The 27,931-nt window shown below is 57.6% G+C and overlaps 1 protein-coding gene across 5 annotated transcripts in view; it reads left to right on the top strand.

Annotated features, from left to right (window-relative positions):
- The window catches only part of PPP1R16A (protein phosphatase 1 regulatory subunit 16A), an 82,031-nt gene extending 64,628 nt beyond the window's left edge, over positions 1 to 17,403 (top strand). For 4 of the 5 annotated variants that reach the window (XM_050939385.1, XM_050939386.1, XM_050939384.1 and 1 more), the window contains 8 exons: positions 5,311 to 5,456; positions 7,366 to 7,469; positions 8,840 to 8,964; positions 10,471 to 10,596; positions 11,472 to 11,547; positions 12,817 to 12,946; positions 13,549 to 13,711; positions 14,169 to 17,403. In XM_050939385.1, coding sequence (XP_050795342.1) covers positions 5,311 to 5,456; positions 7,366 to 7,469; positions 8,840 to 8,964; positions 10,471 to 10,596; positions 11,472 to 11,547; positions 12,817 to 12,946; positions 13,549 to 13,711; positions 14,169 to 14,642 — 1,344 coding nt within the window. In that variant the 3' untranslated portion in view covers positions 14,643 to 17,403. The remainder of the gene's footprint in view (positions 1 to 5,310; positions 5,457 to 7,365; positions 7,470 to 8,839; positions 8,965 to 10,470; positions 10,597 to 11,471; positions 11,548 to 12,816; positions 12,947 to 13,548; positions 13,712 to 14,168) is intronic. The other variant, XM_050939387.1, reaches the window with a different exon arrangement.
- Positions 17,404 to 27,931: the final 10,528 nt, after the last annotated feature.

Here is a 27,931-nt window from a genome sequence, read left to right as displayed (position 1 = left end):
AATGCATTTTACAACTTTGGCACTGAGGTGAAGTGACTGTATTCACTGCATATTAGTTAAGGAGCTGGGAATAGAACCCAGGAGTCCTGACTCCTTGTTCTGTGCTCTAGCCACAAGCTGGTCCTTCCCCAGCAACTTTGATCTAAAGGTTACAGATGATCTGGTGAATAGCTGTTTTGGACCCATTACAAATTAACATGGAATGAACCACAGCTTCTAAAACTCATAATTGCTAATCATCTATATGGTACAGCTGCCACAAACCATAATCATTGGTACCTACTATAGCCACAAAAATCTTCACCCTTCCAGTCCGCTCACTGATGGCTCATCTAGCAGCCTTGAATCGCCCCCCATATCGTGATCCTGTAATTAAAGAGCTAAGTAAATAGCCAAGCAGTAAAATGCAAGGGGGCGTTCACACCTAGAGTGTCCTGGGGGCAGCAAAGAGTAAGCGACTGGAGCAGTAACTGTTACGGCAGCAGGCACTTCCTAGAGGCTGACACTGGCTCAGAGCAGTTTATGGCCTGAGACACAGCGGAGTCTCCTTGTTTCTCTTGTGGGAATTCTCTCCATTACGTCTCTCTTCAGAAGTCTGCTCTGAGGAAACAGGCTCTGGCTCCCTCTCATCATCTGACTTCTCTCCTTTCACCGTCCTTGCCTGGTGCTGACTCGTGCACTTTTTCATTAAGCTCAGATTCAGTGAAACTCTTTCATAGACTCGCCTAGTCGAGGCTTCCACTGGCGACTTCCTCGGAGTCCAGTGGCAGCATTTCAGTGAGCTGGAGCTGGCTGCAGCCACCCTCACTTTTAATAAGTAGAAGGAGCTGGTGGAGGCTCTGCTTTGAAATGCTCCATCTTGAGCCGAGGATCTGTAACTGCTCTGGCATCACTGTGGAGGGTACAATAAAAACCGTTCCTCAGTGTGCAACAGCAGTCAAAAAAGCAAAGAAGATGTTAGGATGTGTCAGGAAAGGGATGGAGAGCAATGCTGAGAATACGCTGGTGCCGTTCCATAAATCACTGGTAGGACATGCTCACTGGCCCTCCCTATGTTCTGTGGAGGTCTCTGTCCCAAGAAGGACATAGCAGAAATAGAGAGGAGGTTCAGATACCGATGACAGAAATAGAGACCTGGAAAGAGTTCTGTATGAAGAGAGACTGGAGAAGGGGTGAATAAGAGGGTAAAACAGAGGTATACAAAATACCGCATGCTGTAGAAGGGCAGTAGGACTACCACTAGCTAGCCTTGAGGCAAAGGGTTTTCATTAGGGTCGGACAGTTAAAAGAGCAGTGAGAACATCCACAATTAGATTAGATAGGGTGAAAACAATTGCAGGACTATAATTGCATGAGGCAGCCACTAGCAGTGGGGGTAAGGAAGAAACTTCCTTGATGGGCAGGTTATTGTGTAATTGTCCACTGCAAATTTTCATCTTCCTCTGCAGCAGCTGGTGTTGGCTGTCACAGACGGTGCTGGACTCAGTGAATCACTTGTCTCATTTGGCATGACAGTTCCTAGGTGTGGATAGTCTGATGTGTGTGGGGTGGCGTGAGTGTGTTTGCTTTGATTAGCTGCTAAAAGGAACATGCATAAATCCTTGCTCCTCGGCAGCAGAGAGAGGCTGAGTGACCAGTGTTTACAAACCCTGAGCCAGCAATCTCTGTGCTGAGACAAACCTGTGTATTGACATACCCAAATGAGAACAGCAGAGGCTTGGATTAAGGAAAGCACATACCCCAAAGGAATTAGAGGGTTGTAAATGGCCCAGCAATCTAGTAGCAATGTAATCAAATACCCCCAGCATGTCTCTTGGCAGGGTTGCCACTTTTTGCAATGTGTTTAGACAGGCTTGTGTATCATGATATTCTGACACCCTCCAGCCAGTGTTGTGGCATCATGACTCTTGATAGACTGACATCAGGACCTGTTAATGGCTCTGCAAGCAAGATACAAGATCATCCAATCCACCTTGGTGACTCCAGGCCAGGGGCAAACCGAGGAGGGCTGAGTGAAGCACTGTTCTCCCCTCCCAGTCCCAGCCAGGAAGGGTGGTGATGGCTTGGAGGGGGCTCAGAGAAGAGCCATGCGAATGATTCAGGGATTACAAGACCTGCCTTATGGCAGTGGAATGAAAGAACTCGGTCTATTCATCTTAACAGAGAGAAGGTGAAGGGGTGACTTGATCACAGTCTGTAAGTACCTGCGTAGGGAACGAGTATTTCATAATGAGCTCTTCAGTCTAGCAGAGGAAGGTCTGACATGATCCAGTGGCTGGAAGTTGAAGCGAGCCACATTCAGATGGGAAATAAGGTGTCGATTGTGAACAGCAAGAGTCATTCACTATTGGAAGAGGTTACCAAGGGGCATGGTGGAGTCTCCATCACTGACCATTTTAAAATCCAGACTGGCTGTTTTTCTAAGAGATCTGCTCTAGGAATGACTTGGGGGCAGGTCTCCAGCCTGTGTTAAACAGGGAGTCAGACTAGGTGATCACAATGGTCCCTTCTGGCCTTGGAATCGCTGAATGAATGTCAGAGAGTTGAACACCCCCATTACACTGCTAATCCCCATGAAATGTCTGCTGCCTCAGGTGTGCACGATAATAGCAAATGAGTGTATTTCACGCTAGCTGTTTCTCCCACGGGCTTTTCCCCTTGTGCTGGATACACCGTTCCGTGCGGTGAGTCACGTTGTGCCGGTGGGTGCCTGGGCGTCTCGCCTGGTGTGGAGCACTGCGCTGTGTGTAGAGACTGGAATTAATGCCACACGTGCACAGCAGTGGAGCTCCATCCCCTTTATCTGTGCAGTGGGCTTGGGCACCTGCTAATTCCAGTCAAGAGAGTCTGCGGTGGCTGGTGCTTTGGTTTTCAGCTCACTCCCTGCTCATCTGCTTGAAGGTTCTTAAGCCCTTTGAATTTGGCCTCCCAGGGTCCAAAAAGACCAAACCTCCCATTTCAGGTGGCTCCAACCCCCCGACTTGGCGTAAAGGAGCTTTTGCCACTGACTTCAGTGGGAAGAGGGTCAGGCCCACAGTGATCCGAGCTCTTCCAGGTTACCTCCAGGGCCCTCGTTTCCACTCTGCTCCCTATCCCCCGCTTCTTTCCTTTCCCTGACACCCTTCCTCACCCCCTGTGAGCTGGAGAATGTCCTAGTGCCAAGCCACCAGTCCCCAGGGTGCACTGAACTCTTGGGAGAACATAATGCCTGCTCCCTCTCCGCCCTCCTGCAGGCCAGGACTTCCCGTGCTTCGAGCGGTGACAAGACAAGAGCTCTTTATATGGGCTGCAGATGGTACTGAAGAGGGGTTAGGTGCACTGTTGGCCTCAGCACCCCTAGGAGCCTGTCAGTCCATCATCAGGCAGGAATTCGCAGTATGAATCCACCCATCTGCTTTATGAACCTCTTAGAGCAATGTCCCCTTCACACGCATCTAACGGGCCTGGCTTGCTTCCACCTGCTTTCCCAGGAGCCCTTCCGGTGGGTGTTTGCAGTGCCCAGGAGCCTTTCCGGTGGGTGTTTGCAGTGCCCAGGAACCCCCTGGGGCTAAGCTGTCAGTGGGGACCGAGAGTTGGTGGGTAGAAGTTCCCTGTCCCTGCTCTGGACCAACACGCTACAACAACACTGTGTACTGCCCCCTCCTGACATGCAGGGTCCCTCCCTTAGTAACAGGCGGGCAGGCCGGCATCCTCCTGGCGGCCAGCACAGGATGCTCTTGCCTTGCCTTGGTTTGCTGGGAGTAAGCAAGTCCCATCTTAAAAGGCTGCTTATAAACCTGAACCAAGACCCCTTCAAAAGGAGACTGCGCTCTGCAGGTTGCTGGTTCATGGACGTCCAAGACAGAGACCTATTGGGCCCCCACCTCCACCAGGCCCAGGGACAAACACAGATGGTTCCCTGCGGAGGGTTAAAAATCAGCACCTGGGTAGTGGCCCAGAATCATTTCTATCTGTCTGCTCTCTAGTGCTCTGCGGGAAATGCTGTGGCCTTCCCTCCAGAGATCTCAAAGCCCTTTGCAGACATCAGTGAATTTATCCTCACAAGTCCTGTGTGAGTCTGGTCACTAGAGTTAGCTCATTGCACAGAGGAGGAAGGGACTTGCCCATAGTTACCCAGCAAGTCCGTAGCCAGGCTGAGACTAGGAGCCAGGAGTCCTGGCTGCCTGTCCCGTGCTCTAGCCAGGTGAGTTGGGCTTTCAGTCCTGGTCCCAGTGGCTGAGATCCACCTCACAAAAGCCATTCTCATGAAGTAGCCAAGGACTGGCAGAGCCATGGAGCCTGCACTCCCACCCCCTCCAGAGGGGCTGTCATAAACAGATAGCTAAGGGTTAACGTCTCTTTCACCTGGAAAGAAGTGATCTGAAACACCTGACCAGAGGACCAATCAGGAAACGGGACTTTTTCGGATCTGGGTGGAGGGAAGTTTGTGTGTGAGTCCTTTGTTCTTGGGTTTTCTGTCTGTCTCTCTCTCGGCTATGAGAGGATTTCTGTTTCCTGCTTTCTAACCTTCTGTTTCCAAGTTGTAAGTACAAATATAGTAAGGCAGTAAGGTTTCTATTGTTTTCTTTTGTATTTACCTGGGTATAGTTGCTGGAATGTTTTGAATTGTATTCTTTTTGAATAAGGCTGTTTATTCATATTTCTTTTAAGCAAATGACCCTGTATTGGTCACCTTGATACAGAGAGACCATTTTTATGTATTTTTTTTCTTAAAAAGAAAGCTTTATATAAAAAGAAAGAAAAATACATAAAAATGGTCTCTCTGTATCAAGGTGACCAATACAGGGTCATTTGCTTAAAAGAAATATGAATAAACAGCCTTATTCAAAAAGAATACAATTCAAAACATTCCAGCAACTATACCCAGGTAAATACAAAAGAAAACAATAGAAACCTTACTGCCTTACTATATTTGTACTTACAACTTGGAAACAGAAGGTTAGAAAGCAGGAAACAGAAATCCTCTCATAGCCGAGAGAGAGACAGACAGAAAACCCAAGAACAAAGGACTCACACACAAACTTCCCTCCACCCAGATCCGAAAAAGTCCCGTTTCCTGATTGGTCCTCTGGTCAGGTGTTTCAGATCACTTCTTTCCAGGTGAAAGAGACGTTAACCCTTAGCTATCTGTTTATGACAGGGGCTCCTTCCAGGGCAGGTCTAAGGGTAATTGATGGAGGTCTGTAGTGAGGGGGCAGCAGCTGGACCTTTCCTGCAACAACAGGGCCTGTTCCTCTAGGCCTGTCAGTGGAGTGAACTCCTGGGTCCCAGCCAGAGTAACCGCCTGTGTTCTGCTCCCTCTCGCGTTAGTGCTGCATCGACGACTTCGGGGACGTGGTCGCGCTGCTGCTGGAGGCCGGCGCGGATGTCAATGCCTGTGACAGTGAGCTCTGGACGCCGCTGCACGCCGCCGCCACCTGCGGGCACCTGCACCTGGTGGAGCTGCTGATTAACCAGTACGCGGGTTCCTAGGCGTGCCATGCAGGGGGGCGTGACCGGGGGGAGGGCCTGCAAACAGACCAGCCTGAGGTGGGGAAGGAGGTGGATGAATTAGGGCTCGTGAAGCCGCCTACCAGGTGCCCCATAACAGAGCGGTGTACTCCCAGAGACAGTTCTAGAAGCTGCTCTGGCGTTCAGCGGGTCCCCGGGGCAGTAACCCTGCAGCCTTGGGCAGGAAAGGTGCCTTGGCGTGAGGGCACCCAGAACTGCTTAGAATCCTCCCTGGCACTGGGATTGCTACCCCCGACCTAGCTTTGAGTCAAGGGACGTGAACCTAGCACAGGATAGTCTGACAAAATTAGCCCAGGCTAGGGTGATTCCTGCACCCGGAGAGGCTCTGACTGTTTCTGTCCAAGTCTCTCCCCCCTGACCTCAAGGACAGCTCTGGGCAGCTTGAAAGCTTCTCTCTCCCCAGGAGAAGTTGGTCCAATCAAAGATATTACCTCCCCCACCTCTCCCAACGCGGCTACACCACTACTGCAGATCTGTCCACCCACCGCAGTTCCACTCATCCTCCCCCCTGCCCCTGGTCCTGACTCTGGAGCACCCCCTCCTGTCCAGTCCTCATACTTCTGTATGCAGTCGCTGAGCTCCGTCAGGGATGATTTGCTGGATGCCCCCTAGAGGTCCTGTACCTAGCCCGGGCATCTCCCTTTCCTGTGACCCAAGCCAGGTTTGAACCACCAGGTTTTCAGAGGTGGCAAGCCAGAGTATTAATCCTCGGGAGCTCACCTCCCCTGGAACAGTTGCATCTGTTTCAGTCTGCTTATTTCCCCTCCCCTCCAATTGAAGTCACGTTGTCAGACTCCCTGTAGTTGTTTGGAACCCGGCTTGTCGGGCTGTAAATGTTTAATGGGGGTGTATTGTTGACCAGGTAACCCAATCTGCCTCCGTCTGGGCTGCCTGCAGGAATCTCCTGTCAGTGGGGTCTTGGCCTGTCTGCAGCTGCACAAGGCAGTTTGCATCAGTAAATGCTCTGCTGCTCCTCTTGCTGTACAGAGTGACCCAGTTATGAAAGGCTTCCCCCAGCACTCCCTGCCCAGGAGGGGCTGGGATTTGAATGCCAACTGCGGATGGGCATGGACCTGCCTCCTGATCCCCTAGCACCTCGAGGCTGCCTGCCCTGGCCTGCAGCCCTCATGGCGCCCTGGTTGCTAGGCAGCACCTCAGCTGAGTCTGTGTTTTAAAGCTGGAAGTAGAGTTAGGAGAATGGTGGGTGCATAAATCGGGGGCAAAGCGAAGCCAGGAGGAGTTAGCATGGGTGGGAACAGCAGGGGGAGGTAAATGGGGACGGGCAGGCTCCTGCAAGAACAGGGGTAACATGGGCTTCTTCAGCATCTCGTCAGACACCAGACCTGCAACTCCCACTGCCTGGATTTCTATGCACCTCCAGAGCCTCTTTGAAAACCTTCTCGAGAGCAGACTCGTTTCCACAGCCGCCACCTCATCCTTCTCCCAGGGACATCAGTGTGGAAACAGGGGAATAGAGCTTCTCCTTCCCCAAGGGAGTCCAGCAGTCCCATCACATGGGGCGGTGCTGGAGAGGAGGGCAGGGCCCTGGAGGGAGACCCCAGGGCTGTGCTGAAGAAGCTGCAGCCAGACCCTGGAGGAGCGGGGATCCTGTTTCATGTAGCTGTCCCTTGCTGAGACAAGAAACCCAATCTACAAGGCAGGCAGAATCGTGCCCATGGAGAATGTTTTCCAGAAGCTGTTGGTGGCTCTTTAATGACAATAGCTCCTTGTATCTGTTACACTAGCTGCCCAGCGGCACACGGGTGCTGTGTGTGGCATTAGCATGGGCACAGCTGAGAGGTAGCCATCTGCCTTATTTCCTCACTGTTTATTTCTTCTCCTTCCCCTGCCCAGTGGTGCCAATCTCCTGGCAGTTAACGCAGATGGGAACATGCCGTATGACCTCTGCGAGGACGAGGTGACACTGGACTACATTGAAACGGCCATGGCAGATCAGGGTGAGTCTCCCCAGTCCCAGGCTAGAGTCTAATCCCCTTTCCCTGTTGTCACCATGGATGGTTCATGGTTATTCACTCAGCGCTGGGTGCGTATCCCTCTTGGCTCTCCTGTTCGGCTCGGGCATTGCAGGCCCGCCCCATGGTGCAGCAAGCTGCTGTCAGGCTGGGGGTCGGGGGGTTGGCACCTTGGCAGCAGTGTGCAACCCAGAATGCCCCATTTACCTTCCAGTGAGATCTGTGTTGGGTTCTCTCCTTGTGCTGCTTCTGTCTCTAGTGCTCTCCCGACACAGAGACACATCCTAGAATGAAGGAGCATCACTTCTTAAGATCCAGATTTTGACTCCTCCCCTGGTTGATGGCTCCAGGCTGCGCTGGGAGAGGGCTATAGGGAACCCTCTTAGCAGCCTCCTTCCTCTTAACCACTGAGATTTGCTGCGGGGCGATGAGCCTCTTGCATAGAGACCATTGATTTCTTGCTCCTGTTGTTATTTATACAGTGCCATGGGTGTGCATGGCACTTGACAGACAGACAGACAGACATGATCTTCCCCACGAAGAGGTCTAGGTTCAATAAACCCCGCCAAGACACAGGGAGAAACGCTAGCTGGCAAGGGAGTGGGAGCGATGGGAAGCTCGCATACTTGGAGGCGAGGAGAGTTATCTGCACCAAATGCATCCATTTGTTTATATACAAAATCCATCAAGCTGATGCAGGAGTGAGGGGCCAGGGCGGAGCTGGTGGAAGAAATGGATTCTGAGGAGGGGTTTGAAGGAGCAGAGGTCAGGTTGTCTGGCACACAGGATCAGGAAGGGCGTCCCACAGAGCAAGGGCAGCATGGGCAACGGCTGAGGGTGAAAGAAAGTCAAACTGGGCAAGCAGGCTAGTGGAGGGAGATGAGGGAGCAGGGGAATGTTGGCTCGAGCCCTGAAGGGGAGGAGGGAGGAGCTGGCCCCTGATGTGGAAGGTAGATGTTGAAGGGCCTGGGGGAAGATTGGGGCTGGGGGAGATTGATGGTCGAGGTCCAAGAACAGTTGTGGAGAGACAGGTACAGCTGGGAGACTAAGCAGAGGGGAGAGACCCAGGGGAAAGGGTGGATTTTGTCAGCAACAAGATGGAAGCAAAGCCCTAGGAGTGGAGTAGGTCACTCGGGTAAGGTGCAGAGGAGAAGAAGGTGCCAAGGACAGATGGCTGCTCCCGGGCAAGGGACGTGTGTGCGTCTTCCTAGCTAGACTAGTGCTGATTGTAAGAAAGCGACATAGTCCTTGGGGTGGAGTCCAATAAGCAAACACCTCCCAGCCTTGCTGCTGGGGTACAGGCCAGCCCCCTGCACACCTGCCATGGCGGCCCTCATGGCACTTCCTCTGTGTAGGAATAACTCAGGAGAAGATTGAGGAGGCCCGAGCCGCCACGGAGCACAGCATGGTGGAAGATATCCGGAAGCTGCTTCAGGCAGGTGCCGATCTGAACACTCCACTTGACCATAGTGCCACTCTGGTAAGTTCCCAGTTAATAATGCTCTGCCCGAGAAGTGAGGCGCAGGAGAGCAGGGCTGCAGGGGAACATGGTGTGGGGGGCTGGTCTTAGGGAGGCAGCAGAAGCCCCATCTCTTGAGGGATGAAGCGCTGGTGAACATACTCAATCCGGCCATGGCTGGGGAGAGACTAGAACTGACCCATTGTTCTCAAGCTCCTCTGCATGTGGGACGCCTCGTAGGCCACCAAGAGCAGGTCTGGGACCACTAACTTTTCCTTCCAAGGGCTCTGCCTGTTCACACAAGTAGCCATGGAAGCACTGGCAGTGGTCAGGGCCACCACCTGTGCCTCTAAGCAAGCCAAACTGAAAGCTAGCAAAACCCAGTCTCCACATCCCCCAGCAGCTGCTGCTGTCCTGGGGCCTAGGACAGCAGACACAGACAGCACTTGTGGCTCTGGTGGAGAACCATCTGTCCGCAGACAGTGCTGCGTTTGCCATTGCTGAGCATCGGGTTCTCCCATCCCACCTAAAGGCACTGCAGTGAATGAAAATGTGCTGAAATAGCTCAGTCCAAGCCCACAGGGAGCCATCTGGGGCCACTGTGTCTCTACCTGCAGAGTCCCAGTCCATGTGCTCACATATTGGAGTGCTCAGACTCAGTCCTCGGCCTTGGGGTCCATTTGGATCCCTCAGAGCTGTTGGAAGTCAAGATAGCCATGGCAGCAAGAACCTCCCACCTCCACCTGGGTCTGGTCAGAATATCTTCCCTTCTCCTGTCAGGCTCTGGACTGGTCACAATGATTCACATGTCTGCGACCTCCTGGGTAGATCACTGAAACCCTGCATTGCCAGGAGCAGCTGCCTGCCCTGAGAAAGCTCCAGCTAGTACAAAATGCAGCAGCCCATCTCCTCAGCAGCACTGAGTGCTGTGAACACATTCCCCGGTGCTCCGCTCTGGCTGGCTACACATTGAACGCGCAGTCCAGCTCTGTCTGCCCTGATACGCAAAGCCCTGCATGTGCTGCCTCTGTAGGATCCCAGTTCGCAGCAGAACCCCTCCTTGCACAGCACGTTGGCTCCTGCTGCCGCACTGCTTGGGTGTGGCCTGGCAGTAATGGCCAGCGGGCTCGCTAGCTGTGTCTCCTCTACCTTGTCATTAGATGTCGCCATTCCTTGGCCTGTTGATCACAGCAGGGAAGGAGGTGACCCAGTATCCTTCTGTCTCTGGAGACCACTGATCCAATGAGACAGGCCCCAACTGAACTGACTGGTCTCCCTCTGAGCCCAAGTTCACACTAGAAACATTGACGGTACAGTAACACCAGTGGGGGGAAGAGGGGGGTTATTTTACTGTTTGTAACACTTCTCTACTGGCATACACCCGTGTTGATGCAGCGATACTGGCCATGGCATCTGCTCTGAGCAGGTTTGCCGGTTTAGCCATCCCAGCCAAGCTTTGCTGGAGAGAGCAGCCCTGGCGTTAGGGCCTGGCCCAGGGTTCTAGCGCTGGCGACTTCTGCTTTGCAGCTGCACATTGCCTCAGCAAATGGCTACCTGGAAGCTGCCGAGCTGCTGCTGGAACACAAGGCCAGCATGAGCGCGAAGGACAATGATGGGTGGGAGCCTCTTCACGCCGCCGCCTGCTGGGGGCAGGTGAGTTCTTGCAGGCAGGTGAGACTGCCAAGGCCGGCTCCAGGGGTTTTGCCGCCCCAAGCAGCCAAAAAAAAAAGCCGTGGTCGCGATCTGCAGCAATTCAGCGGGAGGTCCTTTGCTCTGAGCAGGAGTGAGGGACCCTCCGCCGAATCCCTAAAAGTGCCGCCCCGCTCCTGAGTTGCCGCCCCAAGCACCTGCCTGATAAGCTGGTACCTGGAGCCGGCCCTGGAGACTGCACATCTAGCCACTGGCTGAGAATGTTCCTAGTGGGGATTTCCTGACCCTTGAACAACTCCCCAGTGGTGGAGTGCAGCGCCCCCTAGTGGCACCGCGACCTCAGCACTGGTCATGGACTGCGTCCGCTTGCTGTCGGGCCTGCCAGAGTGCTTTCCATAGTAATGAGTGGGGGCCAGGCACATGGAAGCGATGGCTACTGAGAGTGGGGTGCTGGACACAGGGCCACCCCAACTCCTCCCGAAGGGCCTTGGGGTCTCAGTGGGCTGGAGGGAGCTCCGGTGAAAGCCTGCGCTAAAGTGTGGGTGGCTGGCCACCTCCAGCCGCAGCACTGCAGTGACAGTAGTCAGGAATCAGAACGTGCTGTGGATGGGGGAGAGGGTGAGCAAGGGCTGCTAGGAATCTCTCTCCTGCCAGGCACAGGGCATACGGGGACCACTTGTGAACCCCACCCCCGCCCTGGTCGTTATGGCAATGAGAGCCGACAGGAGGTTGCAGTCTCTCTGCTTCTGGCATGCGCGGTTCCCAGCTGGGTGGTGGTGGGGTCAGAGGGGGGTTTTCCTCTCAGCTCGGGTGTGGAGCAGGTTTGTGTATTAGATTCTTCTTGCTTCGCTAAAGGCAACTTCCCTTGTTGCCGTCAGATCCATCTGGTGGAGCTGCTGGTGGCCCATGGAGCTGATCTCAATGGCAAGTCTGTGCTGGACGAGACGCCCTTGGGTGAGTCAAGCCATTAGGAGAGCAGGGAATGGAGGAGGCTGGAGGGGGCCGAGATGAAAAGGGGTGCAAGGGAAGGGGGAGGCAGAGGCTGGTGGAGATGGATGGGGAGGGGAGGGGAGGTGATGGGGTAAGTCTGAACTTTCAGACTCTGCAAATCCTCCGAGGTGTCTTGTCGTGTTTCGTGTGGCAGGCTCCTCCCCAACCCAGCAGTGCATTCCGAGGACCCTGCAGCCACCCCAACTGCCAGTCCCACCTCGTCCTTAAACCCCTCAAAAGCCCTAGTTCTCCTCCTCTCCCCACCTCATGTGATTTTTGATGGCAAAGCCCAGCTTTCCATTTGGGATCAGCACAGCCCTTCCCAGCCCCACCTCCTTTCTCTGCCTCCACGCCTGCTTCTCCAAACCTGCCAGGCAGAGTGAAAGTGCCCATCTTCTCCCAGTCCTGCTGGGGCTTCCATCCTCCAGGGGCTCAGCAGCACAGAGCCCACCTGCCCTCTTGCCTGACCTCCAGTGCCTAGGGAGCCAGAGTCCCAAGCATGGGATTATGGTCCACAAACAATGCAAATGACTCGTTACCCACAGACACTTCCTAGTCTGGTAGCCTGAACAGGCAAACCCAAGCACAGGGTGTAGGAGGCAGGCAGTGGGGAAAGGTAGATACAGCAGGGAGTTTGAGGCTGAGTGGGCGTGGGGTACGCTGGCAGGATGGGGCTTAGTTCTGATTTGGTTCCCTTTGTCGGCATGGTTATGCTCTTGGGCTGGGGAGAAGAGGTGGGGCGTGAAGAGGATTGGGGGCAGGTGAGAGACCAGACGAGGCTGGTGTTTGAGGAGCTCCTGCCATCTGAAGAACCTTTCCCATCGCTCCCCACGTCATCTGCTCTCTGCCCTAAAGGTTCCCCCCTTCCCTGGCATAATCCTCTTCCCTGCTTGCTCTGCTGGTGTGTTCTCCTCTGTGAGCGGTGAGGTGGGTTGGCGGAGGGCAGGGGATGAGAGAAGGATGGGGGGACCATCCCAGAGGCTGAGTGGATCAGCGGTTTGTCTACAGGGGGGTAGGGAGAATGGGGGTAGCGGGGGAGCTGGAGAGGCGGGAATGCCTGAGAAGGGGGTGGCAGCTCAGGAGATCCCAGTGGGCAGGGAGTGCATGATCCTTGCTGTGGTGGGCTTGCAGAGCTGTTGGGAAGCAGGGCCGCAGAGTGCATGCCTGGGGCTGGCTCTGCTCTGGAGCTGCATGGCTGTTCACCCCCCGTCCCTCCCCGTGTGTCCCTTGCAGACGTGTGTGGTGATGAGGAGGTCCGGGCCAAGCTGCTGGAGCTGAAGCACAAGCATGATGCCATCATGAAGTCTCACGACAAGCACAAGTCGCTGCTGCAGCGACGCACCTCCAGTGCTGGCAGCCGAGGGTAAGGCCAGGTGACTACTACGGATGGCTGGCCTCCCTCGCAGGGAGCAGAGGCCACCCCAGAGCAGGACCCTCATCCCCAGGGGTCAGGCAGATCTGGGGAAACTCAGCTGAGGCTTCCCATTGTTGGAGGTCCAGACCCTTTGCACCTGAGCCTCAGCTAGGCTCTGATGTCCCCCACCACCACCCACTGGCTTTGTGCACAAACTGAACACATGATGGCGCTCTGCTGCCATTGGGGCTGCTGTTAATGGGTCACCTAGGTACCACCCTCCCCCACCAGCTGAGCAGGCTCCAGCAAAACCACACCTTTTAAATGTTTAGAACGGCTTGAATATAATCTCTGCCCATCACCTTCATCCGTAACCATGGAAAGATAAGTGATCAGGCCAGTGGCAGGACATCTCTGGGCCCATCTGTGCTTCGTCCATCCTGCTTTTCAACACCAGCAGGAAATGAATGTCCCGCGGGTGTTTGCCCCCAGCTGAATAGCAGCTGTGGCGAGGTCAGTCCCTGGCGTTTATCTGCCCCAGCACTGGCTCCCTGGCAGGAAGCACTCCCCTGTTTCCCAGCCATGCAGATCCTGCTTTCCGCTGTCCCCAGGAAGGTGGTGCGGCGGGTCAGCGTGACGGAGCGCACCAACCTCTATCGCAAGGAGCACGAGAAAGAGGCCATCGTCTGGCAGCAGGTGGAGCACCGGGAGAACGAGGCCGAGCTTGAGGACGAGGACAAGCAGACGGACGCTGAGCTCCAGCAGCACCTCCCTGTGAGTAGGGGACAGCCACAGCACCCCACATTCCCTGCAGCCCCTCGGCACGCCGTGTTGGAGTGAGGCGGCTGCATTGCGTGGTCCCGCCTGGCGCTGAGCGTGGCTGTCTCCTGTCCCTCTTCTCAGCTCCAGGGAGAGGAGCGGTGGGTTCCCCCCTCGCTGCCATCCCCACCCCTGAACGAGATGCTCAGGGCTCCTGCCTCCACCTGGCAGCAGCAGGCTCTGAGAGCCCCGGACAGGCTCTTGGGAGCCCCATGTGGTTGGAACTGAGTATGGCTGGTCTAAACCACCAAGGCATGTCCCAGGTCCTGCTCCTCTGGCAGCCATTAGCGCTTCCTTCTCAGCACCCCGTGAGTCCCCAGCAGCCCCAATGTGCTAATGGGAACCCCCCCTGGATTCCTGGGTGGCTCCAGGTGTCCAGCACGAGGGCTGAGTACTGTACTGTTCTCCCCAGCAGGGCGCTGAAGCAGAAGTGGCAGGTCCAGGGGCCTTGGTGGGAGACAAGCATCAGAATCCAGGGCTGACCCAGAGAAATGGAACTGCGGGCTCCTCTGCCCCCAGGCCCCCCAAACACCTCTACTCCAAGAGGCTGGACCGCAGCATCTCCTACCAGCTGGCCACCCAAGAGGAGCTGTCGGCCGACCTGTGCAAGGAGAAGTCCCACCACACGCTAGCGGACCTCAAACGCCAGCGGGCAGCCGCTAAGCTCCAGCGACACCACCCAGAGGACTATCCTCCCACCGAGGGTGAGGGCCCCCTCTCACCTGGCCTCGCTGAGACCATGCACGGCAGTGGTTACCCCCGCTCAGACTTGGAGCAGAATTCCGTGTACTGCACGGCAGCCAGTGGCGATCCGCCTCTTCTGAAGCTGACGGCCCCGGCCGAGGAGACCCCTGCTGAGAAGAAGCGATGCTGTAAGCTGATGTGAGGTGCTGGCAAGAGAAGATGTTCATGGGGCATGTCCCCTCCCTGGCATTGATGGATGACGCTAATGTCCCATGGGGCTGCCTCTGGAACCCTGCAGCAGGACAGGTTCTGGGAGGTGGTTTATCTTCCAGGGACTCATCCATCTTCCAGACCCAGACACCAATCAAAGAGGCCAGGCTCCAAGTGCCCATTGAGGGCTGCATGGGCAGCAGGCTGGGAGCCAGAGGGCTGCACAAATGGGAGCAGAATGCAATGACCTTCGTTGTCAGTACAAAGATGTGTCCTGGAGCATCTACAGCTCCCAGCGTGCAATTTGCCAGCCCCTGCTTGTGTCAACACATAGAGCATTGCATGCTGGGACATGTAATCGCAGAGGGCTGCATCTCTGTTGGACGTGGTGGCGTTGAATGTTGTGTAAGACATGCTGGGCCGTGTTTGGTCAGCTGGAGAGACCCTCCCAGCGCGGCTGTTTGTCTGGGGTCTGTGTGTGGTTTCTAGGAAGGAGTGGAAAGCCTGTGGGAGCCCTCGAAGCATGGGGTACCATGCATACAGCACTGGGGGGCGAGGGGACGTCCCCATGCCTGCCTGACACTAAGGCAAATGGCAATGAAGTGAGAACGGTTCTCTTGATACAGAGTTGTAGCCCAGCAGTCCCCTCCTAGGCCTGGGCTGCACACAAGCTGTCCTGGGTTAACTAACATGCATTTCAGACAAGCTGGAAAGCCGTGTAGGTCCCCGGGCACGCCCGTACATGGTGGTTTACAACTGGCTTATATCCCACTCGCTGGCTTGGAGTCACTAAAGGCAGTGCCAGACTGCACTCGGCCGTGCGCTGGGGCAGGGCCATCGGCTCTCATTCCCATCTTTTCTTCCAGCAGGGTTAAACTGACTCTGAATTCAGCACGGCCCCACACAGCCTTGCACCGAAACAGCCAAAGGTGCTGGCGAACGCTGAGTTCACCACTTCGGTGCCAGTCTGAGTGTGGGTCCACCCCAAACAACAGGGACAGAAGCTCGTTGTAAACCAGGATGTGTCCACATTGCACTGTGGGTTCAACTACATTAATCTGAACTCCTGTGCTCTGTATAGTGCGCCATGCCATGGTGCCCTGTGCCCTCCCCCCCCAGAGGACACCTGGTGTGAGCTGTGTGCCCAGACCCTTGTGAGCTCCTGCCCTCAGCAATAAAATCACTTCAGCAAAGCACCTCACCCCAGGACCAACCACAGCCCATGGATGGGTCTGTGCACCTGTTGTGCTGACAGCTCTCCCAATGAAACACGGCCTGCGAGTGGGACGGAGCTGGTTTCTGGCCCCTCAGTCCATCTGCCGGGGGGAGCTGTGGGGGGGCTGATTAATCAGTAATGATCTCTAGCCGCACCTGGGGCCTCGGAGCAGCGCCCTAAATGGGAGCAGCCTTGGACAGCATCTCTCTGCTCCCCATTGCTTACGCGGGGCTCGAACAGGGCATACCGATGGCACTCATCTCATCTCCTGTTCTCTGCAGAGAGGCCGGCCCACTGTGTGTCCCCTCCCTGCGCAGGTCGGACATGGGTTTTTTTTATCCTCCTGCTGCATGAGGCTCCGAGGAGCCTTGTGTTGAGCCCTGCACCTCCACCCAAGGGCAGCACTGGCAGCTTCTCAGGTGTCTGAGGGCTACCCCAGCTTCATGCCCTTGTTACCCTCAGGGGTCCAGTCCCAGTGTGCCAAGTCCCATGTGAGTTCAGCAAAAGCCCCTTTGGCTTACTGTGGAGGATGGCTTGCTGGAACCGGGAGGGCTGTCCCTCTGTATTGATGATTGGGGGCTGTGGCAGACTTCTGCTGAGCATAGGGCCTCAGGCTCCATCTTCTCAGCCTGCCAAGTGCTGCTGAGGCACTGGGCTGTACAATTAGAACTTCAGGACGCAGGTGGAGTGGAAGTGGAAGGGCTTCAGCTAGAAACATTCTCGCCTTTCAGCTGCAATAAGGAACACGCTGCTCCCTGGGATCCAGCTGGCTGGAGCGGGACGTCCCTCTGGGGGGTGGCTCTCGTGGTTTGCAATAGCTCATCCCCTAGATGGGATTGTCACCCACTCACTTATTTCTCTCTGCGCCATTGCATCCAGCCGTGGCTGTTCAGACCCACACGCTAGGCCTGCTGTCCCTCTGTTCTTCACCACCCCTCAGGGCCTGAGAAGCATCAGCCAGCCCCATCTCACCAGCCCAAGATCAGTCCTTGCACGAGTGCCTGAGCAGCAGAACCCAGCGCTGCTCACTGGCTGGGGGAAATCAGGTGACCTTCAACCCCACCTGTGAATCCTCTGGGGAACCCCCTTAAGCTCTGACCCTCCAGCTTGAAGAGCGCAGATCTAGGCTGAACTTGTATTGACCTTGGGGCCAGTGAATCTTCCCTTCCACGATGGTTCTGCTCTGAAAGCCTCCTGCCTGCCTTGGGAGATACAACTGCCGGGAGCTCTAGGCCTTGTGCTCGCCAGCGAGGGCGGCTGCTGTAAAATCCCCTGCCAGGACTGGACTCTCCATGGTGCGTTTGTGCAGCGCACTGCACGCGTTTTGTACGGAGCACTCTCCTTTGGATCACAGTATTTCCACGGAATCCTGTAGCGTTGGTTCCAGCCCCATCGAGCCGCAGGCTGCTGGCCACTGGGGTCGGAGGCACTGATTTTATACTTTGACACAATCTTTCTTGCTCTCACCAGGTTTTGATTTGTAGCTCCTGTTGTCTCTTTATTTCCTTTCCACAATAAACCAGCATTGGACAATGAACAGCCCCTGTGCGTGACCTCTTGGGCCTGAGCGTTCCCCTCGCCCTGCCAGGGCTAACTGCCTCCACCCCTGAACAAAATGAGTTAGGGAGAGCTGGGCTGCCCCTCCCTGGGCACAAGCAATGCGAGGATCCAGTGCTGTGTGTTCTGCCCCCTCCCCCCGTCAGTGTGGGTCTCTGCACGGGGGGTGGGCCTCCAGGACCCCCACACCTGAGCAATTGGGCTGCAAAGTGCGAGTCACCCTAGTGGTTCTGTCATTGGCACCTGTTAACCCTTAGCACCCTGGCACCCAGGAGTATTGGGATTCCCAACACTCAGCCTTCTGGAATAGCCTGAAAACGGCCCAGTCCTGCTCCTGTTTGCCTGAGAGGCAGCAATGCCTGGAGTCAGGAGGCCCAGGTTCCAGATGTTCCCATTCACTGCGTCTGGGTGGGGCTGGGGCAGGAGTGTTCTGCTAACAAGATGGTCTCACGGGAATGGTCGTTAGGAGGGAAGAAGGGTCTAGTGGTCACAGTAGGGCATGGAGCCAGGAGCCCTGGGTTCTCCTTGGAGTGTTCTCTGCAGATTCCCGCTCATGGGATGCTCTGCCTGGTGCAGCCTGAGCTGTAGAAGACGAGCTAGCAGTGTCTGGCTGGGCGCTCACGAGCCTCCCTCGCCCTTTCTTCCGTCACACGTGCCAGGGTGAGGGTGTAAAATAGGGGTGGGCGGGCCCTATGCCACTCAGAAGCAGCCAGCACCATGTCCCTGCAGTCCCCAGGAGCGGGGAAGAGGGCTCTGTGCATTGCCCTTGCCTCCAGGTACCGACCCTGCAGCTGCCATTGGCCGCGATCGAGGAACTGCAGCCAATGGGAGCTTCTGGGGAGGTACCTGGAGGCACAGCAAGTGCAGCACACGTGGAGCCCTGCCCTCCCCTCCCCTCCCGCAGGCAGGGCCAGCTCCAGCTTTTTTGCTGCTCCAAGCGGCTAAGGGGGGAAAAAAGAAAAAGTCGAGCGGTGGCACTTCGGTGGCAGCTCAATCGCGCTGCTTCATTCTTCAGTGGCAATTTGGCAGTGAGTCCCTTGCTCCCTTTCTTCCTCTTCGGCAGCACTTCGGCGGCAGCTCAAAGAGGACGAGAGCAACTGAGGGCCCTGCCGCCGAATTGCCACCGAAGACCCGGATGTGCCATTCCTTCCCATTGGCCACCCCAAGCACCTGCTTCCTTCGCTGGTGCCTGGAGCTGGCCCTGCCCCCAGGAGCTGCAGCGCTTCCGGGAGTGTCGTCCTGGCCCCGGTGTGCGCCGCTGCCACCCTGGAGCCTGAACCCCTCCTGCACCCCGCCCCCAACTCCCTGCCCTAAGCCCCCTGTCTGCACCTTGCACCTCTCCTGCACCCCAATTCTCTCCCCTGAGCCCCCTCGTACCTCTTGCACCCCAACCCCCTGCCCTGAGCTCCCTGCTGCACCCTGAACCCCTGTGCACTCCTGCTCTGAGCCCCCTCATACACCCCAACTCCCTGCCCTGAGCTCCCTGCTGCACCCCTCTGCCCTAATCCCTTGCCCTGATCCCTTTCCTGCACACCGCACCCCCGCACCACAACCCCTTGCCCTGCATACTATTTCCCTACCCAGATGTGGCTTTCGGCCCAAAAAGTTTGCCCACCCCCGGTGTAAAAGGAGAGTCGCACACTAGCTGCCTCTGTTCCCTCTAACCGCGCCGGGGAGCAGTTTTGGGTGGAGCTCGAGGGCCTTTCAGCTCCGTGATTAGATGGCAGAGCAATCGGCCTGGCAAAGGCAGGGTAGTGGTGGACAATCTGATGGCATCATGCTCTCTGAACAAGCAAGGGGGGACTCGTTCCCTACGGTTATGCATGGAGCAAAGAGCCTTTGGAGCTCGTGTATCAGTCACAAGGTTCCTCAGTAGCAATCCAGGTAGTGGGGCGAAAACTCTGAGTTGGTCAGCATGGCAGGTGCACAAGTGGTTGTTGAAGGACGAAACAGTAAAACATCTCTTCAGTTTAGGGGGCACTCTGACAACACACCCCTGGGGCCAGCAGCAACAGAAGTGTCCAAAATTTTGCTCGAGAGCAGGCAGTGCAAGGGGATTGATATCTGATGCCTTTCAAACACTGAGGTCAGGGCTTTCTCCATTTCCCCTCATTCAGAAAGTGATAAAGAAGAGAAGCCAGGCCAGGGTAACTTTAATAGCACCAGCATGGCCCACACGATGGTATCTGGACTTAACTCATGTGTCCAGAGGGCTAATGGAGCCTCTGCCACTGGCCCTGGACTTGTAGCAACGACGGGATGGTTTCTTACTCAGACCTGCACTCTCAATTTAATTACACTGGGAACATTAGAAAAAGGCGGTTCGTTCAAGGTGCAAAATGTGCTGTTACGTTCTAGGGAAGTGTCTACGTGGAAGTGTCCTAGTCACAAATGGACGAGAATTTTATGGTGGGTTCCAATGTATAGTATAGAGCCATAAGCAGCATCACTTCGTTCCATTTTACAATATTTATTGTACCGGCAAGAAACCGATCTTTCATTATCTTCAGGAAGGGTCATCTCAGCCGTATGGGCGCATCGGGGGTGTGTGTGAATGAATTTTATTAATGATGTAGTTAAAAGGTTCTTAAAGAGCCTAAATAATTGCTACCCTCCACTGAAACCCACTCTGCCAGACTGGGATTTAAACATTGGGCTCTCACAATCGACGGACACTCCCAACCGCAATTGGGGTCTGTAGGAAGCTGTCATTTGTTTCATTTGTCTATTAAGACAGTGTTTTAAGAGCCCTCACCTCCGCCACGTGTACATACATCAATGGCTGAGCCACAGTTTGCTGGTTTTCATAAAAACAAGGTGATTCTCCGTAAACACTCCCAAAGTTTTTAACTAAAGTGATCGATTTTCCTATAAACCAGTTCACCTTTTTACTGGTTTTTCCCCCCAAGCCCCATTCTCTGGCTGGAGAGCCTGTGACATGCTCTGGAGGTTAGAGGCATTTTAGCCTTTAATTTAGACAGGACTGAACAATTCAAACTTGTTTATTGGTTATAAAAGAAAGAACAAGGGGAAAGCAGCTTCTGTACAAACGCTGTCCCAGTGGGTCAGACTGTTAAAGCTGGTTATGGATTGAAAGGGTCAGCCCCTCCTCGGGGAGTTAGACCACTAGATCCAGGGCACCCTCGGGGGCTTTATCTAAACCCTGTGCACTCCATCGGTAACGTAGACCTGAGGGGAGAGTGGGCAGGGCAGGCCTGCAGGCCTCATTTCATTAGGACCCCGTGGTCCCGTCAGCCTGGATCCGAGCACTGCTTGTTAATCTAGCCCATGAGTGGGAAAGGGCGGAGGACACTTGAAGGAGAAATGAAGGTTACTTACCTGTCACCGGAGTTCTTCAAGACGGCCTCTCTGCCCAGCTTTGGTCCTACTCACCAAAGGGGTTGGGGGTCTCAGGGGAGGGAACTGAGGTGGCTGCAGCTTCATGCCCATTTTATGCCCTTGCCCTGGGAGCTTTGAGGGGCGAGGGTGGCAGGTGGGCGCTCCAAGAGCAACTGCTCACTGGAGTCCTGCCCACTCAGGCGGCACCTGTCAGCACTTCCCGTGAATGTGGAAGTGCAGCGGCCGTCTCAAAACTTTGGTTACAGGTAAGTAACCGTCATTGCTCTGCCTGGCTCTGCCACACCCTCACTCTTTGCCCTTGGCCCTATCACTTCCCCTCTCTGTGCCTCAGTTTCCATCGGAACGTGGGAGTCAGCGGGAATGAACGTTTGAGGCTGAAGTGTCACTGGTGAAGCATGGAATGAGATGCTCCAGCCCATGAAGCACTGAGCCTCTGAGGAGCCCCTGAGCCCCGTCTCCCTGCTGCCCCATTTCTACCAGAGATGCAGGGGCCAAGGGAGGGCAGCGCTGCTGGCTCCCAGCCCCTTCCGAGCTCTCCACGCCATGAGGAACTGGCAGCCAGTTCCCCACCTCTCTGGGTCCAGGGGATTTCGGAGCCATTTCTGCAGTGTCCTGCTCCATTGTTCGTCCCTATGGGTCTCCACTTCCCTTGGGTCAGCCTGGCCAGATCACAGGGGAGGGGAGGTGTGATGGTGGGAGGGTTCCTCGGGGGCTGCACGCGCAGTGATCGACTATCACCCGACTTCCGCCTGCTAGCACTAGGAGTGGGGCTGCCCCATTGCTGGCATGGGGCCATGGCTCTAGGACCCTGGAGCAGCTGCTGGGGTCAGGGGTGATCACGGGAGAGTGAATCTTTGGAGCTTCTCTGTTCCCTTTTGTCCATCTTGTTCCCCAGTCCCCATCCTCGTGTGTGAACCTGGCGGGGGCTGGAAATGGGGAAAGGCAGCCGGGTGCGGGAGGGGGTTCTGACCAGGGGTTAAGGTGGGGGTGTGGGGTCTGGGAGGGAGTTAGGGTGTGGGAGGGGGTTCTGATTGGGGGTTGGGGTGCGGGGTCTGGAGGGAGTTAGGGTGCGGGAGGGGGTTCTGACTGGGGGTTGGGGTGCGGGGTCTGGAGGGAGTTAGGGTGCGGGAGGGGGTTCTGATGAGGTTGGGGAGCAGGTGCAGGTTTGGGGTCTGGGCGGGAGTTAGGGTGTGAGAGGGGGTTCTGACTGGGTGTTGGGGTGTGGGGTCTGGGAGGGAGTTAGGGTGTGGGAGGGGGTTCTGACTGGGGGTTGGGATGCGGGGTCTGGAGGGAGTTAGGGTGTGGGAGGGGGTTCTGATGAGGTTGGGGAGCAGGTGCAGGTTTGGGGTCTGGGCGGGAGTTAGGGTGTGAGAGGGGGTTCTGACTGGGTGTTGGGGTGTGGGGTCTGGGAGGGAGTTAGGGTGTGAGAGGGGGTTCTGACTGGGTGTTGGGGTGTGGGGTCTGGGAGGGAGTTAGGGTGTGGGAGGGGGTTCTGGTTGGGGTGTGGGGTCTGGGAGGGAGTTAGGGTCTGGGAGGGGGTTCTGACTGGGGGTTGGGGTGCGGGGTCTGGAGGGAGTTAGGGTGCGGGAGGGGGTTCTGATGAGGTTGGGGAGCAGGTGCAGGTTTGGGGTCTGGGCGGGAGTTAGGGTGTGAGAGGGGGTTCTGACTGGGTGTTGGGGTGTGGGGTCTGGGAGGGAGTTAGGGTGTGGGAGGGGGTTCTGACTGGGGGTTGGGATGCGGGGTCTGGAGGGAGTTAGGGTGTGGGAGGGGGTTCTGATGAGGTTGGGGAGCAGGTGCAGGTTTGGGGTCTGGGCGGGAGTTAGGGTGTGAGAGGGGGTTCTGACTGGGTGTTGGGGTGTGGGGTCTGGGAGGGAGTTAGGGTGTGAGAGGGGGTTCTGACTGGGTGTTGGGGTGTGGGGTCTGGGAGGGAGTTAGGGTGTGGGAGGGGGTTCTGACTGGGGGTTGGGATGCGGGGTCTGGAGGGAGTTAGGGTGTGGGAGGGGGTTCTGATGAGGTTGGGGAGCAGGTGCAGGTTTGGGGTCTGGGCGGGAGTTAGGGTGTGAGAGGGGGTTCTGACTGGGTGTTGGGGTGTGGGGTCTGGGAGGGAGTTAGGGTGTGGGAGGGGGTTCTGACTGGGGGTTGGGGTGCGGGGTCTGGAGGGAGTTAGGGTGCGGGTGGGGGTTCTGACTGGGGGTTGGGGTGCAGGGTCTGGAGGGAGTTAGGGTGTGGGAGGGGGTTCTGACCAGAAATTGGGGTCTGGGAGGGAGTTAGGGTGCGGGAGGGGGTTCTGATGAGGTTGGGGAGCAGGTGCAGGTTTGGAGTCTGGGAGGGAGTTAGGGTGTGGGAGGGGGTTCTGACTGGAGGTTGGGGTGGGGGTGGGGGTTTGGGGTCTGGGAGGGAGTTAAGTTGCAGGAGGGGGTTCTGACTGGAAGTTGGGGTCTGGGAGGGAGTTAGGGTGTGGGAGGGGGTTCTGACTGGAAGTTGGGGTCTGGGAGGGAGTTAGGGTGTGGGAGGGGGTTCTGGTTGGGGTGTGGGGTCTGGGAGGGAGTTAGGGTCTGGGAGGGGGTTCTGACTGGGGGTTGTGGTGCGGGGTCTGGAGGGAGTTAGGGTGCGGGAGGGGGTTCTGATGAGGTTGGGGAGCAGGTGCAGGTTTGGGGTCTGGGAGAGAGTTGAGGTCTGGGAGGGGGTTCTGACTGGGGGTTGTGGTGCGGGGTCTGGAGGGAGTTAGGGTGTGGGAGGAGATTCTGACTGGGGGTTGGGGTGGGGGTGGGGTTTGGGGTCTGGGAGGGAGTTAAGTTGCGGGAGGGGGTTCTGACTGGAAGTTGGGGTCTGGAAGGGAGTTAGGAGGTGGGAGGGGGTTCTGATTGGGGTTTGGGGTGCAGGGTCTTGGAGGGAGTTAGGGTGTGGGAGGGGGTTCTGACTGGGTGTTGGGGTGTGGGGTCTGGAGGGAGTTAGGGTGTGGGAGGGGGTTCTGACTGGGGGTTGGGGTTTGGGGTCTGGGAGGGAGTTAGCATGTGGGAGGGGGTTCTGACTCAGGGTTGGGGTGTGGGGTCTGGAGGGTGTTAGGGTGCGGGAGGGGGTTCTGATGAGGTTGGGGAGCAGGTGTAGGTTTGGGGTCTGGGAGGGAGTTAGGGTGTGGGAGGGGGTTCTGACGGGGGTTTGGGGTCTGGGAGGGAGTTAGGGTGCAGGAGGGGGTTCTGACTGGGGGTTTGGGGTCTGGGAGGGAGTTAGGGTGCGGGAGGGGGTTCTGACTGGGGGTTGGGGTGTAGGGTCTGGAGGGATTTAGGGTGTGGGAGGGGGTTCTGACTGGGGGTTGGGGTTTGGGGTCTGGGAGGGAGTTTGGGTGCGGGAGGGGGTTCTGATGAGGTTGGGGAGCAGGTGTAGGTTTGGGGTCTGGGAGGGAGTTAAGTTGTGGGAGGGGGTTCTGACTGGAAGTTGGGGTCTGGGAGGGAGTTAGGGTGCGGGAGGGGGTTCTGACCTGGGGCACTGGGGGTGGGGGGAGCACGTGGAGCTTCCCTGATCACCCCTGCGCCTAGGGGCAAGACATGATGGCTGCTTCCAGGGAGCCGCACAGGGCCAGGGCAGGCAGAGAGCCTGCCTTAACCCCACTGCGCTGCTGACCGGAGCCGCCAGGGTCCCTTCGTGACCAGGCGTTCTAGTCAAAATCCCGACACCTGGCAACCCTAGCCCAGATCAGTGGCCACTTTTGAACTGGAACTTAGACCTCTGCCCAGGATTGGCCCTCAGAGGAGCCGGCTGTGATCAGGGCCGGCTCTACAGTTCTCGCCGCCCCAAGCAGCGCACCGAATTGCTGCCGCGGGCGGGGGGGGAGGGGGCAGTCCGTGTGCCGTTAGGGCGGCAGGCGCGTTTCCGCTGTGGCGGCAATTCGGCGGCAGCTTCTGTGTTTAGCTGAAGCCGCCCCGGACAGCTGAACATAGAAGCTGCTGCTGCCGAATTGCCGCCCTAACGGCACACGGCCTGTCCCCGCGATCCACAGTGGCAAGTCGGTGCGCTGCTTGGGGGCAATACAACAGGGACTGCCGCCCCTTGCAAAGTGCCGCCACAAGCACCACTTTGGAATGCTGGTGCATGGAGCCGGCTCAGGCTGTGATTCGGAGAGAGCCAGGGCAATCCTTCACCCCACATCTGCCCCTGCAGGTCGGCACTAGCCCAGCTGAGGCCATTGTCTCCCCCAAAGCCCCGTGATGGTGATGCTGCCCGGGCCTGGTGCGTCCCACGTGGGGCTTGCAGGAGAAGAGGCTGGGTGCCCCGTGTGCCCAATGGGGCAGGGGGGAGTCTGACTCCAGGGCCTGCTCAAGGTGTGGGGGCTGGTTTGGGTTTGCCAGGATCCCCCTCCCCGAGAAGCTGTGTGCATAGGGGGAGGAGTGGGGTTGGTGCTTCCCTTGGCCAGCTTTCACCTTCTGGTCCTGGCATCCTGCGCCGCCCTGAACCCCTCTCTAGTCCTGACACCCAGCCCCCTACTCAGAAAACCTCCCTCTAATCCCCACGCCCTGCCCCTCCCCACCAAACTACCCCTTCTGATCCCGGCACCCTGCTCCACTGCCCTTCCCTTTCCTCAGATGTGTGTGTGGAGCAGCCTGATTCCTCCTGCCACCCTCCACCTGGTCCACTAGTCTTCTGCACCAGGCCATCTCCAACGGCAGCTGATGCCCTTCGGACCCCTGGATGGGGCAGGAGCCAAGCCGCCCTTCTAGTCTGGCTCCAGTTTTGGGCCCATGCCCCCCACTTCCCTACAGGGCAGAGAAGGGCAAACGCTGGGTCGCTGCTCTCCCAGCTGCCCTGCAGTGCACTGGAGTGGGGCCAGCCTGGTCCAAGTGACGTGCTGGCTCTGGGGGGATCTGCAGGGCCGGGAGGGGGCTGGACACGAAAACCTTCCTTGTGGCCTGCCCTTGGCATGGGACCCTGCGCGGCTCTGCCCGTCTGAGCAGGCGGGTCGGAGGGGTCTCTGCATTGGGGCCTGCAGCAGTCAGCTGCTGATACCTGGCACAGGGCAGGCTGATACCCGCGTGCCCTTCCTGCCACACCTGCCACAGGCCCCCGGGGTGCGTCCTGCCCTGCACGGGTGGGCATCGGAGGGGGATGTGGGGCTGGCAGGGCTCACTTCGGTCGGCGAGTTCAGTGGTGGCTATCACAGGCCGATCCGTGCCATCACCCAGGGGCAGAGGACGGTGGGGACGGAGTGATGTGGTGCCCGGCGCTGACGGGGCATATCTCCGGCCTGAGCGGGTCTGCCCCTTGGCCGGTTCAAACTCCACCAGTGCCGAGGCACCTTGTGCCCCAGGGAGCATGGGGGCGGGGCGGGATTCTGGGATTCTGCACTCCGGGGGTGGGGAAGGCGGGGGATGGTTTGTCATTAACCGGGGGAAGGGGGGAACGGGGGTTGTCCCTCCTCCCCTGCCTGCAGCCAAGAGAGAGCGAAAGCAGCATCATGCTGCACCTACCCCGCGGTATCACCCCACCCATGATCGGGAGATGGGCCTCTCTGTGTTCCCAGTTTTGAGGGGATGGGCCCAGTCTCTGTACTGCAGCATGTACCTTGTGATGCCAGCTGCCCTGTGCTGAGGGGCGCTGTCCTGGCACGGTGCCCGTTCCTGGGCCTTGCTGAGGGAATGGCGAGAGGCCAGCTGTCACCAGAGCCCCTCGGGGGGGGGGAGCTGATACCCTCCCTTGTCACCCCCCAAACTTTGCCTGCCAGGGGGATTGCCCCTGACTTTCTGTGAGTGGCGTCCCCCAGCCCTGGACACAGACTCCCCCCATCCCAGGGCAGAGGGCATCTCTGTCAGGCCTCAGGAAGCCCTCGCACCTGGTGATATGGCCCCTCCGGACATCTGGGGGCTCTGATCAGCTGCACCTCTTGCCTCCTCATTAACCCTGTCCCTGCCACGCAGCCCCCCCCAGCTCTCTGGTGGACGTGGTTTAAAGCAGGCCTGGCACTCCAGCCCAAAGGCCAGCGGTGCCCAGCTGCACCCATGTGCCCGGGGTGGGGTGGGGGGGTATTGCACCTCCATTGCCCACCTTACGGTGAGGGCCAAGGGTATCTGTGTGGGGAGGGAACTGGGGGCTGGCCAGAGGCACCCAGTGCTGGGCTGGCGGGGGGGGAGGGGTGTCCCGGGGAGGGGAGGTAGGTCAATAGAAGGGTGTCTGGGGATAGGAAGAGCAGAGGGGGGAGGAGCTGCTGGGGGCTGGGCTCCTGGGAGCCGAATCTCTCCATGTCACCTGCTGATATCTGAGCAGGGCCCCAGGCTGCTACCCCCCCTCCCCCGCTGAGTGCCCCACTGAGCTCCAGCTGGCAGCCGTGGGGCTAGCCTGACAGTTGGGCTGGGCCAGCCCCAGCCAGGCCAGGCAGGACAAGCCGGATCTGACTCCTCACAGCATGTGGCTGGCAACTGATCTCCTGCCAGGGGGGCAGGGAGGGGACGGCAGCAGCGGGGCAGGCCAGGGGGTGCCCAGGAGGGGGTTCGTCTATCAGGGCTGATGGTCACCGGGCAGCTCCAGGCTCTAAGAGCGCCCAGCCGCCCGCCAGGTGGTCCTTGTGTGGGTGGGTCCCAGCACAGACCCCTGGGATGGGCGTGGTGACTGGCAGAAAGGGCGGGCGCAGGCTGGGCCACAGACTCTGAGCGCCCCCCTCCCTCCAGGTATGGCTGGCAATCCGTGATGAGTTCCCTGCTGCCCCAGAGCTGTGCCTGCCCCGAGGGCACAGGACAAGGTTCCAACAGTGGGGTTGGCTCCTCCCCAGTGCTGCAGGGACAGGCTCCCATGCGAGGGGGCACTGTGGCTGCATGGGAGCAAGCCTAGGAACCTGCTCAGGCCTCCTGGGGGAGGCAGGACTATCCTCCATTAGACAGGGGGAAACTGAGGTAGAGATTGGGCGGGGCCTGTGTCTCAGAGGGCAGGTGCTGGGAACTCTTGAATGTTGGCCCCTGTAAGGTGTCTCAGCTCAGGCCCCCAGGCCCCCCCCAAAAACTGCGTACAGAATGACTGGAATCCAGCTGCACGAGGTTGCCTGGCCTCGAGTGCTAGGGCAGGGATCCACACCCCAGCCCCTGGGCACCGCCGGAGCCCCCTGTGGGGGTCTCACCCAGAGGGCAAGCCCTGGGCATTCACCCTCTCAGCTGGGCCAACTCGCC

This window comes from Gopherus flavomarginatus, chromosome 2 (assembly GCF_025201925.1).
Source record: "Gopherus flavomarginatus isolate rGopFla2 chromosome 2, rGopFla2.mat.asm, whole genome shotgun sequence".
Taxonomy (NCBI): Eukaryota; Metazoa; Chordata; order Testudines; family Testudinidae; genus Gopherus; species Gopherus flavomarginatus.
This window is presented reverse-complemented; position numbering and strand designations above follow the sequence as displayed.